General features: G+C 42.6%; 1 protein-coding gene across 2 annotated transcripts in view; it reads left to right on the top strand.

The window, feature by feature from the left end:
• Positions 1 to 8462: 8462 nt before the first annotated feature.
• vldlr (very low density lipoprotein receptor) overlaps positions 8463 to 13357 on the top strand; it is a 31111-nt gene continuing 26216 nt past the window's right edge. The window contains exons 1-2 of one of the 2 annotated variants that reach the window (XM_004075142.3): positions 8463 to 8975; positions 13074 to 13193. In XM_004075142.3, the coding sequence (XP_004075190.1) occupies positions 8894 to 8975; positions 13074 to 13193 (202 nt within the window). In that variant the 5' untranslated portion in view covers positions 8463 to 8893. The remainder of the gene's footprint in view (positions 8976 to 13073; positions 13194 to 13357) is intronic. The other variant, XM_011482112.2, reaches the window with a different exon arrangement.

Below are 13357 nucleotides of genomic sequence, written 5' to 3'. Positions count from 1 at the left end.
AGAGGGCAAACTACCTTTCACCGGTTCAGAACCATGGCCTCAGACTTAACTGATGAAACTTTAAGTTAAAGTTCTAAAAGTGTTCAGATTGTTCAGAGGAGTAGAATTTGCGACGCAGAAGTCACGTTACTGCTAGACCTTCGGACCACGCCCATCGCTCCAATCCCGCCACAAGACCTCAGATCACGTCTGTACCATCTGCTTAACACTGAAACTGGTCTCAAATCGCGTTTGGTGTGAACGTAGCTTAACCGTAACACGTAACCCTTGTGCTATCCTAGACACTTTACCATTGGGAGTTGGGTCATGTAGACCCACTAGACAGTGCTCTGAACCATTTTTCTTCAATGATTTGTGATCTTCACTGGTGTCCATGGATTACATGAAATCCTCTTCACCTTTATCCACCTTTGTCATGGTAGGGAGAACATGTCAATGTAAGGGTGGGGTCATCTGGACCCCACAAGATAGCACAAGGGTTAATCCTAAACTTGACCCTTCCTCTGGGTCCATGCAGCCAAGAAGAAAGTTCAGCACTGTTTGCATGTGTTTGGAAACACGCAAATAGTCACTTTCTTTCTGGCATTTCATTTCGTTTGCTGTGTAAGTCAACAATCTGCATGTAATAATGCATAATAATTAAAACAACATTGTTGTTGTTTTAATTATTTCTATAAATGGGGTTTCCTTCCTTATTTTTGAAGCTAAAAATGAACCCTCGTGCCTTTTTTTACCCATATGAAATAATTAGTCCATAGAAACGAGCAGAAACGAGCAGAAGAAAACCACAGCTCTCCTTAGTGCTTCACTGGAAAAAAAGATCATCTGGAAAATTGTCCGCTTGCCAGCTTTCTTCTGACACACAGAGATAAAGAAGCTCCCCTCGAGCTGCACGCATTCTCACAAACCTGACCCAGATCTGAGCGTGATGAAGAGCATGCCGTCAGCCTGTGGTGAGCTCCCACAGCTTTCTGTTGAGATAACTGTAGACCGAGGAGGGATTGATATCTGTGGGCTGCAGGAATCTCGCTTCTGCTGGACAGTCAGTCCTCAAAGCCAGTTTTGAATGTGAGTGAATCCAATGGAACTGTGGGACAAAGAAAAACTTTAAAACACAAACTAATCTTGAGTGCTCAGCTGCATAAATATACATAGATTTCATAGAAAAAATACATCATGAAGAGTATTTCAGAAGATATTATACAAAAAGCCCAACCTGATCCTTATAGTGACAATAATGTAAAATCCTGGATCATTGTAGCTGAACATCAGTTTAATCAAATCCAAAGTTAATTCAGACTTCCTTTTCTCTGACATTTTCGTCTGATGCCCTTCTGAGTTTGCCCTTATTTACAGCTTTTTGTTTTGGGGAACACATGCATGTTTAGCGCCATCCTGAGGACTATCACTGCAAGCAGAAATGAAGTTTATGACAAGTTCTGGTTTAAACATGTTCTACTACAAACAGGAATAAAAACAAGTTCTGTAAGAATGCATTGTTGACAAGAAGATCCTAATTTATTCACCTTCAGTCGTTAGCTTAAAGCAGAGCCTACAAACTCAGGACATATATGTATATATTTAAGCCAAAAGCAAAAATAAAAGTTTAATTTGACCTAAACTGAAAAATCCACTCCATAAATTGTGTTTTTGGTCTTCCTGTGGCATTTTTCTGATGATTAAGGACATTTATAATGAAACTTAAGCTCAAAATTACACCTTTTTTTATCATTGTGAATTAGGAGCAAACAAAAAAATGTAGTTTGAAAAAGATATTTGTATGGTAGAAATCACACTGGCTCTGTTTCCATGCTGATCCATCCACATCCAGCCACCCCTCACCTGCTGCTGCAGCTTCAGCCACCCTCACCTGCTGCTGCAGCTTCAGCCACCCTCCATGATCCATGAACATCTTCGTTTTCCTGGTCTGAGCTGGATAGATTTGATATTGCTATTTGTGTTGCACCAGTGACGTGAGGTTGGGGGTGTGAGGGGCTGTAAGCTAGCATGGATGACAAAAAGGGGGGGGGGGGGGGGGTTCACCATCAGTTCCACCTACAACTCAGATATGAATTTCTAATCAACTCCTGCAGAAACTGTCCTAGAAAACAACAGATTTTCTGGTTCTGGCTAAAAGCAGCATGATCATAATCAAAAACCACTGGGAAGGCACTAGAAACAGATCAAAAGATGATCAAAGTGGGACTTTAATAAACTTGAAGTTAGAACTCAGAGATAGATGTTTTTAAGGAAATAAAACAGAATATTTCCAGGTTAGCGTCTCATGAAACGCTTTTGATCAGATACTAAACTGGTTTTACTTTCGGAATCTGTCTCCTCTGAGCACTCCTGTTTTAAAAAAAAAAAAAAAAAAAAAAAAAAAAAAAAAAAAAAAAAACTCACATTTCACATTATTTGCTTTGTTTTTCGGGCATTAGGCTTCAGCGCTGCATTTCAGCTTTTTATTCAAGCGTAAAAGGCTGAGCAGGTTTGTGGCCGCACAAAATGCCAAAGTACACCACAGTGACAGTTTTTAATCTTCTGAGAATGGACTGGTAAAGGGAGACGGCCTGTGTCCAAAGAAAAATCAGAAAATGCATAGAAAGTGTCATGATGTCGTAGACGTGTCAGACCCAGTAGCTGAAACCCGGAAGTAACTCACGACAAGTGCTTGGAATGGTTTATTTCTCCAAGGATAAATAAAGTTTCTAGGAGAGCGTGGTAATCAGTTCCTCTGTGGAAAAGATCCTGAAGTCCTTGGAGCTGATGACGCTGAGGACAGTGGAGCCAGAGAGGGGCGACGCCAGGACGCGTCGGACCGTGGAGCACCGAAGTCAGCACGGAGCGAGGAACCAGCGTGACCAATGGAAGGAACCTGAAGGTAAGTAAAAGGAACTTGATAACTTTAGCAAAGACTGAAAGGCCAGACATAAGCACCGGAGTGAGTATAACGAACTGGCGCTGGATACTGATGAGGACCTCCCTTATGAAGGCCGGCAGGATGATGAGGAGATAAAGGTCAGCTGGTTCCAATCAGCAGAGCAGGAGAGCTGGGGAGGGGTAGGTGAACTGACAGGCACCGTGACAGAAAGTCACAGACTAACACACACACTTTCTCATTTCTGTCAGGGAAGGGTGGTTTTTACCATCGCAGCATGACAGAGCCAAGTGTAAAAATCAGGGTCTCTGCAGGCACAGAAGGATGAGTTGGATTAGTTTGACTGGCTCCAGGCTCTGACCTTAACCTACATCAAACACCTTTGGGATGAACCACAGCGCTTATTTTCTTCCCTCGTTTCATGAATGAACGGCTAAAATTTCTACAAACACGCCGCAAATCTGGGAAGATTTTCTGGAGGGTTTTTTTTATGTTTCCTGATTCTAAACACTGCCAGACCTACAGACAGGGATTTCATGTGGCAGAAATGCAATGACGTTGTCAGGACATCTCCAAGGGTCAGTGTGAAAACAGCAAGAAAAAAAATCGAAATATCTTATTTTACATAATGATGCTGCCTGAGTGTTTTGAGGAAATGTTCAAATCTGGGGCATCAAGGCCCTCAGGGTTGTGGCCAGATTTTCACCATCAGTGAAGATGAAGCTGATTTAAAGAAACCATAAGAGTTCCTGGACCGTGGCAGCCCAAAGCCAGGCAGGATCCTCAGAAGCTTGGTGATCAAATCAAAGAAAAACAAACAACACCCAAGTTTGCTCTCCTGATTTCCTTTAAAAAGAAAGAAAGAAGGATATGAAAACAGAACAAATGAGGAAGGTCGTCTCAGTCTTCCTCTGCTTGTTATATATGAACACAGCTTTGTTGATGTCAGCATGATTAATGTCTCTTTTTTTTACGCATTTGTCAAAACTGCTCTGTAGAACAATTCATCAGTTTCCGGTGTAAGTGCATCTTCATTTGGCTTGATTAAAATTCTTTGTTTCCATTGGAAACTCATGAAAACTCTGGTACAGACCATTGACCAACTTGTCCTGTCCAACAGCTGAGAAGGAAGATCAGAGCTGAAAGCCTCTTGTGTTGGACAGATTTTAATGTTACAATAGGGGTTCATGGATCTTTGTATAAACCCCTTTTGTATTTGAGGCTAAGATTTATTCAGAATAATTTTGTTTATATGCAGTCCTTGTTGGACCGGATGGAAAAAAAGAAGAGATAGGGAGAGAGTGGGAGGTTAAAGATGGGGGAGATAGAGGGGTGGGGGAGCAGCTGAAAAATACACACACTAACATATTTAGGTTTTATGTCTATTTATATATAAAAGACTCATCCCACAGGGAGACCCAACTGTAACTCACTTATGCACACAGACAGATACACACAAGATTTGCATTACCAATCATTTTGGAGAGGGGTGTAAAAAAACAATACCCGTGGCCATGTTTGTGCCAAATGAATGAGTGCTTCTTAGAGTGTACCTTAATCACATTGAATGCTCCAAGAAAGGCAGGAGGCCCAGCACTCCACACCCGAGAGTCAGCGGGCGAGAGTGCAGCAGCCTGGCTGATCCAGGCACCCAAGAGCCCCTGCCGTCAGACAAGACCTGGGAACAACCACACCGGACCCCCACCACAGAGATGGAGCCGAGGGACAAGACTCGTCAGCCCATCCGGCTGAGGTGTGGGAGGAACCCAGACCCAATGCCCCAACCCAAGAGACACCCAGATGAGAGGCACACCATCGCCTGGGAGTCCGGAGCCCAAACCCTCCCCCACCCCAAGAGGCAGACCGGGACCACCCTTGGCCAGCCTGACTGCACACCCAGGCAACCTGCCCCGACTGGCAAGGCGGACGCCGGCGACCAACAGAGGCCCCAGATAGGGCTAGGGGACAGTGAGTCTAAGGACCGGGCTCCGGTTGCTGTGAGCAACGCTGGAAAAATTGGGGTGCCCTAGTGGGCCCAGAAAAGGGGCCCTACCCGCTCCTCGGGGTAAATGGACCACCCAACTCAGATGTTGTGGATTCCCTCACCACGTGGAAAAAGAGCCGCAAGGTCAGGGGGGCAGGAACCCCCGGGACCCCACCAATGCCCCAGCAGTAGCTGCTGGCCCACCCCCACCAGTCTGAAGGGCGGAAGACAGGGAATAATGTGACCATCCCCCTCTGAGTGTGTGTGAGAACTAAAGAGGTTCCATTACAATTGGTGGACCGAGGCGATACAGATTCCTCCATTCCTCAACAGCAGAACACGGTCCCACAAACGTGTCCGCCACAGGGACCTACGTGAGTGTATTTGTGTTTGTTGATGTTAAGCCTATAGTGTATGTTGTAAGAAGGGGTGCAATTAAAATTGGTGGTTGCTTCCACCAATGATCCCTTCCTGTCTAAATTGAAAAAATCATGATGGGTGGGGTCGATCAGAGTCAACATGTCTATGACTCAGAGCGACTCAGACCGATCACTGTCGACTGGTTTCAACATGGCGGCGCCCGTATCAGGAAAAAAAGTTGAGGGATTTTGGCTCATTTTGTGAGAGCCGGAGGTCAAGTATTTTCTAAGTGTGACGTCACAACTTGATTCGTCCGTTGTTTTCACAGTCAATGGTCCAGGGACCAGGAATCACTCTCAGACCAACCTTATGAGGTGGTCTGAGTTTCCAATCAGACTGAGCTTTGGTTCACTCTGAGATTTCTCAGTCTGAATACAGTCCGTCCTCAGAGCGGAAAAACTGAACCGAAACGGCCACCGTGGCTGACGTAGACAGAGTAGGACTGAAGGAACAGATGAGCTAAGGACAAATATAAAGCAAGCATTGTCGTGTTATCAAACAGAGAAAAAAAAGAGTCCAACTGTTTACTTGTTAGAACTTTTATTTAACACAGCTAAAATGCTTCTTACATGCTTTTCTGTGTCTCGTCACGCCGCTGCTGTGGCGTCATCCTAAAAGCTACCTTGTAGTTCCCTAACAAAATTCTCTTTCAAACAATGCCATAAAAGCCCAAAGACAAGGTACAGCAACTCATTGAAATGTGATCGATTGAATACAGGCTCATTGAAACAACTTTTAACGTGACACACATTGCACAGGAAAAGATGTATCTCTCAATTGTTACTCCCTATGCTAAATTGTCCAGATTGTATTTGTTTTAATATTAACTTGGCCTGTTTGCATTCACCTGGTGGGACCTACAACAGTTTATGTTGTTTTGTTCTACATTGCTCTTTTATGACTCACCACTGCATATTGCATAAACGTTTGGGTTGGCTCTATAGCAAATAAAGGCCAACTTCATTCGGTTACTATTCATCTTTAAATGTATCTTCTTTGGCCTCCCTTTTTATTTACGACTGCTAGGTGCCCTGCAGTTTACATCATAACTTAAAAACACTTGAAAAGGGTATTTTTTTTGTCCCCAAGTATAAAAAAACTGTCTTTGGAAAAATACCTTTGGGGTTCGGTAATAATTGGAACAGCCTTCCTTTGTCTCCTTCAACTTATATAAAGCACAACTTGGTTATGATAAATTGTCTGTTTTAAATGTTAATGTTTTGTGTCAAATTGTTAACTGTGAAGTGTCATTTCAGGTAGGGATGAATATTTAGAGTCGGGGTGACTATAAAAGTTGGTATTCTTGTATATATTTGGATGTGTCTGCCTGTTAAGTAATACTGTAAAAGAAAACTGAATTGTTTGATGATTTTTTTTTCTCTTTTGGTTTTGCCCTGTGTTTGTAAGTAACTTTTAATAAAGGACTCCCTTGAAGATCAATCGTTTATTCGTAAGGGCCCAATCCCCCCTTTAAACTGAAATGTTTATATTTACAAGAACAACAACTTTCTAAGTATTTCGTCTACAGGCAAAAAACATAACAAAATATAGGTTAATCATTTATATTTATGTTTGTGTAGTTTTATCTTTATTTCAATGTGCCAAAAATCACAGCTTACTTAATTTCTGCTCAAATTGAAATGATAAAATATTGTAAAAAGATGTGTAGTTACAGATTGTGGCCACAGAGGGTGCTGTTGCATCAAAAGGTACCCAACATCATCATGGTGGTTGCTCTGAAACAGCTCCTCACTGCAGCATTTTATGTAACTGCTGTTTGGTGAGGAATACATGGGTTTTTCTATGAGCTAGTCATCAAAAAGCACAAGACTGCATAGATTAACTTTGTAGTAAACCAATGAGTCAGTCCCCCCCACCCCCACTTCTGCCTTAGAGTGGACAGAAACTGATGCACTGAAACAATCTTTGTCATTCTAAAATGTTGTGTTTTTTTTCCAAATAATCTACTAGTGTTTACATTTTGTGTCTGTAGAAAGTTTTCGTTTTTCTCTCTTGTCTTTTAGTGTGTGCTTGAATTTGTTTTATCTTTAAATGATCTTCGATGGATCAATCCATGACACCTACAGAGACGTTTATGGTTGGCAGATGAGTCAAATAAAAACTTTGATGAGGCACATTATTTGGTCTCTCCAGTGGAAAATCTGACTTTAGCCCAATTTGGGTACAAATGACATGGCCATCGGTCTGCAACCTTCAAGACTATTTGGGTTGATTTGTCACCGACTACAACCCGCATGGTGGTGGTGCAGAGGTAGAGTGGTCAACCTCTGATTGTGAGATCACAGGTTTGGTTTTCATCCATGTGTCAAAGAGTCCTTGGGCAAGACACTGAACCCCACATTGCTCCTGGTGGTCATAAGTTGGCCGCCATCAATGTGTGAATGTGAGTGTGCATGGGCGAATGGGACTGTAATGCTCTTTGGGTCCCTCTATGGTAGGAAAAGACTATATAAGTATACGCCATACAGCATTTTACAACCGTCCAGCCACAAAGTCCCACTTGACCTTTGAGGAAAAATAAGACACTGCTTTGCATTTGTGTTATTGTTCATAGTATGGTGTAAATGAAAGAAATGGAGTATTTTTTGCATAAAGACAAAACAGCCTCTTTGTCTAAATATGAAAGTTTTGACAGAGGTTCAAATGATGTCCTTTCAAAATAAAAGACACCCTGTTCTGCATGCCATTTGATCAGAAATGCAGTTTATTTACTTGAAGGGCTGAGAAATTGAATAATTTAAAACACGTTTGTAAAACGTTGGCAAAAATATCAGCAGCATCAGCTTATTTATGGCGAGTTACTTGAAAGTCAAAAGCCCATTAGAAGTCTTTTTTGTGGCTCTTCATGGCTAGACAATATGCAATTTTGCAGCCACTGCCCCCTATAGATGAAAAATGTTGCCTCCAATAGCCAATTTTTTGCTAAAAGGTTAAAAAATAAGTAGGGGGCTTATTATGAGTTATTTATTGACCTAGTTATATTGCTTTTAATGTTTAGGAAAGTTGTTATATTTATTTGCTTGATTTAACGACTTTAACACAATAAATCAATCTGTTCCTAGCTGCTTAAATCATTCAACTGTTTAATTTTGTCGTACTTGAACACTTTTCACTTCTGCTGGAACATTTTTTATCAGCGTTTGGTCGACATCCCGCCTCAGCTGTGGGTAGTTAAGGGTTAACGATCTGCTTTGGGCGCAGAGAATGTAGGGAAATAATCTAACCAGCCGCCGCAGGCTCCCTGTTACACTAACGAACTGATTCCAACTAGCCGGTAACCACTTAGTGACGTCAGACTGGACGGAATCGGTTGTAGGTCGTGAAGACAGAACGGGCGCACGCGCGGCGCGTGGTTGTAGGACGACATTTAAGGGCGCGTGGCAGTGCGCAGCCGCTCCGAGGGCGTCTGCTTGTTTTTTTTGTTTGCTTGCTTGGTTCCGTTCGGCTCAGCCCCGCTCAGCTCGGTTCTGTGTGACTGACAGCTCGCACGTGAACCAGCCGGCGGACCACAGACCCAACAGGCCGGCGCGAGCCACCGAGACGAGCAGCCCGCGAGCGCACAGCTAGCCGCTCCAGCGTCATACTCAGAGATGGTCACGTCCGCAGCGGGGGTCCTGCTGCTGCCGGTGCTCCTGATCCTGCTGTGCCTCCACCACCGCGGTCACGTTCACGGTAGGAGTCTCCGCGTGTGTGCCGGTCCTCGGGTAGCTCACCGAGCCGTGCACCTGTCCGCTGCTCCCTGAGGGACCGGGCGTCAGTCAGTGCACCTTGCTAGCCCGCCACGAGCCTCCTTGAAATAATCGCTCTTTCTCTGGAAATGAGACCATTTACCCCGCGAACTCTGCTCCGTTTTGGTGTGTTAAAGGTTAGCGGGTTTGCTCTTTCTGGGGGGGGGGGTTAATTCCTGGAGTTGGGCTAAAGGATGGGGAGGCCGTACTACCTGGAGTTGATGGTCGCAGGTATTCAACCAGGTCTGTGGAAATGAGGTTAAAGTCCAGATTACACTGCCGTGTTTGGGTCTCCTTGCTCTGATTTGTTAGTTTTTAATGAGTAGTTTTTCTCCCAACACTACTTTACTAAGCCGCTCATTTATTTATTTGTTCCTAAAGTGAAGGCTGACTGGAAACCGGTAGAAACCAATAAGGCACCAATAGGAGAAATGTTTAGAAATAAGACTTTTTATTTTTCCAAAACCGGGACTGTGCAGCACCAGCTGTGGTAATAATCATAGAGAAGTGATGGTTTGGCCAATCAATCACGCAGGGGTCCACAATTCAGGTCTGATGGTGATTGGCCAAGTTTAAATCCTTCTTACCTTTTTTTATTATTATACAAGAAATGCATACAAATATAACTATCATGAGTAAAGCTTAGCCTCAAATACAGAAGTGGTTTATACAAATATACTCCTTTTGTCTGAAGATCCATAAACTGCTATTGTAACAGTAAAATATGTCCAACTCAAGAGGCCTTCAGATCTAATCTGCCTGCTCAGCTGTCGGACAGGACAATCTTAATTACCTGCTGTTGGAGGAGCAAGCATAAAGCCTGTTAATATTTTAATTCTGGGCTGAGAATTTGACAATAACGGAAAAATTGTCTTGAGTTTAACGTCAAGGTAATTGAGTTAATGACAGTTTGCATATCAGTATTCATAGATGGGATTGTACTGACTGTCCAACGGGATTTTTAGAGGACAAGCTTTATTGGTTGAGTCTTTAGTCAAAACTGTACTGACTCTGTTGCTTCATTGATATTTGACAGACCCACTCTGATCTTTTGAGCAATTTTCAAAGCCTTCCCAGTGGTCTTTTTTTTTATTAATCATGATTGTGCCGTTTTCTAGGACATAGTTTCTGCAGAGTGGCAGGAGTTTTTGAGATGTGCCTTCAGTCGCCCATCTATTTTTGTGTTCTCCCACTAGCTTACAGCCCCGCTCACCCAACCTAACATGAGCGGTGCAACAAAAATGGAGCAATAATAAGGAAAATGGAGACGTACACAAATCTATGGCTGTGTCCGAATTCCCACCCTAACCCCTACATAGTGCACTATATAGGGCGTTCGCCATTTTCTAGTGCTCTCCGAATCTACAATTCCAAAATCAAGTGCCCTGGAAATTTCCCAGAAGTCCCTGCGAAAGACCAGTGTGCATCGATGCTCGCTAGATCGGCGGATATAGACCACAATGCATTGCGTCGGAATTTTTTTTTGCAAAAAAAAATGTATTTAAATATTGGGGTTTTTTTTTTGTCAATAAACCATCATTAGAAGACAGTAGATTCATTTATAATCATGGCAAAACACTCATTAATTAGATTTTAACTTCTTGATGACATAAAGTAGTGAGCATGTTGTCCAAATTTCTATAAAAATTCAGGGCACTACATAGTTGTTTTTTTTGGAGTTAGGGTGGGAATTCAGACACAGCCTAATTGTCTATGCGAATGGGGCGGGGCAGGGAGCGTGTGCCCCCACCCAGAATGGTTTTTTTTTTTTTTTGCATCAATCTTTGTCTGTAGTAAAGAAAACATACGGTTGTGTTTCACAGATTACTTGTTCTAGTTGTAGAGTCACCTGGAATGACAACCATCCTACAGTAAAGCAGTGAATGTAAAGTATATGTTGTGCTGTTGCCACCCCCTTCCCACCTCCCTCTTTAAGGAGAAAGCTCCCAACACTCTCATGCCATTTGGGATTGTGCGGCCAATGTAAGCATAATGCCACACATATTGGCTGTTGAGAGCAGCAGCCGGATTTAAAAGGGATTTTTTTTCTTCTTCTCTCCGCTATGGTTACTGTGATGCCATGTAAGGCCTAGTTCCTGAGCCATGGGAGGGAAGCCAGTGTGGGGGTGTGCTTGGTTCTCCAAGTGGGTGGGGTGGTGGGCAGACGGAGCGCGCAGCAACCATTCTGTTACTGGGGAGAATCGTCTTGCTGTGACCCCCGGTGTGACGGCGTTTAGAAAGCGCACAATGAATCTATTATTTTGGGTGTGAGGCTGCAGATCTGAACGTGTTGAATGCGGCTCGGATTCAGCGGTTTGTTCTTGGATCGCCGATGGTTTGTGCTTTTCTAGGAATGTGTTGCTGACCAGTTTCACAATTGCAGAGCTTTGAAAATGGAGTTGAATTAAAAACGCCTTCCGTAGTTCCCTACACAGAATCCGTCTAATCTGTTTGAAGATCCACTTTGATGAACATGTTCATGTTTTATTTATTTAAAAAAAAAATTTATGACTGTGGACATGCATAAAGAAAATTAAGCATACAATAATATTTCTGAGTTTGTTTTCATTTTTAATTGTTGTGAATCAGGAGGAGACGAAAAATACAGTTTGAAAAACATCCTATATGTAATGTAAAAAAAAATACGCCGGGCGGCGCCACAAGCACTTGATCTGCTCCATTCTGATCATCCACCTCCAGACAAATGGATCCATGAACGTCTGTTTTCCTGGTCTGAACTGGAATCTGGATCTAAACTGTACGGCTGGATAGATCTGATATTGCTCACTATTTTTGTCTCACCGCTAACGTGAGTTTGAGGGTGTGACGGGCTGTAAGCTAGTGGGAGAGAGCACACCAACGGGCTTTCTCCTCACAAACGGTTCTCCTACAACTCGGAGGTGAATTCCTAAAATGTTTAAACTCTTATTTTGGACAATTTAAAGAAAAATGTTTTCTTGAATTAAATCAATCTTGTTCACGATGATATTGAGTAATGCAGATATTCTTCTGCAGATATCTCGTCCTAAATCTAGCTAAAACGGCAAATTAAGTCTGGGAGGAGTTTGTTTAAATCCAAATGTTATCTTTATTCTCATCTGATAGTGAAGTAAATGTAGCTTTGTATTCATTTCTGTGCTGCCATCTAAGGTGCCCATATCAGTCTGGTTTGTGGGTACATAACCCTTGTGCTATCCTAGGCCCTTTAACATTGGGAGTTGGGTCATCTAGACCCACCAAACAGTGCTCTGAACCTTTTTTCTTCAATGATTTGTGATCTTCACTGGTGTCCATGGATTACATGAAATCTTTCCACCTTTATCCACCTTTGTCATGGTAGGGAGAACACATCAATGTAAGGGTGGGGTCATCTAAGATAGCACAAAGGGTTAAACAAAAAAACAGACTCTCATTCAGTGGGATGTTAAAGTAAATTCTGTAATGTGTCTGCAATAAGGTGGATCGGACATTTTTTAAATGAACTGACGTCTTTTTGTTCCCTGTAGTATTAAAATATGCAAACTAGTCAGATTGTTGGAAATATTGCTGTACGTTTTTCATGGTAACAGTCAAATGCTGACTTATCAGATTAGTATTAGTTTCTGCCAAACTATTGGCGTATAAAAAGAGGAATACAGTAACATGCATTTCCTGTTAGAGTTCCTGCTTTCATTCTGTATTTTAATGACTATTAGACAAAGTTGGGCATCTCCTCCTCCTCCTCCTCCTAAAGTATTCGGTAGTTTGGAGCTTACCTGACCTCTGCTCCATTTACCCTCATGTGACGGCCTGGGCCACGCCGTCAAGGGCGAGCTGTTATTTAAGGAGCAGAACTTATCTCAACTATGAAACTCTGTTAAAGCTGCTGTAAAGTCTTGAACCCCCGTTTGTCAGCAGAAAAAGTTAAAAAGCTGTTTACAGCTTTAGCTAAAGACATATTTTTATTTTTATTTTTTAATTGAAATGACTTCATATAGTGCCTCTAACTACGGTGGAGGAAATTTGTCAACTGTTTTCATAATTGTGTCTTTCTGTTTTGTAGCTACAAAGACGGAGTGTGAAACCAATCAGTTTCAGTGTGGAAACGGCCGCTGCATCCCGTCTATATGGCAGTGTGATGGAGAGGACGACTGCACCGATGGCAGCGACGAAAAATCATGCGGTGAGTGCCGTCAGCTGTGCTGACCGCTACGATGAAGAGATTCTACTGGTGCCACCTGAGATGACCCAACAGCATAACTGAAAAGTAAAAATAGACATGTCTCCCTTTTTGTTATTTATTTTATTTATTTTTTACGCAAATTTCTTAAACCAAGCTCCAAATGC

The sequence above is a fragment of the Oryzias latipes genome, chromosome 12, assembly GCF_053564925.1.
Source record: "Oryzias latipes strain Hd-rR chromosome 12, Olatipes_Hd-rR_3.1".
Classification (NCBI taxonomy): domain Eukaryota; kingdom Metazoa; phylum Chordata; class Actinopteri; order Beloniformes; family Adrianichthyidae; genus Oryzias; species Oryzias latipes.
Note: the sequence above shows the minus strand (reverse complement) of the source record. Positions and strands in the feature narration are given on the sequence as shown.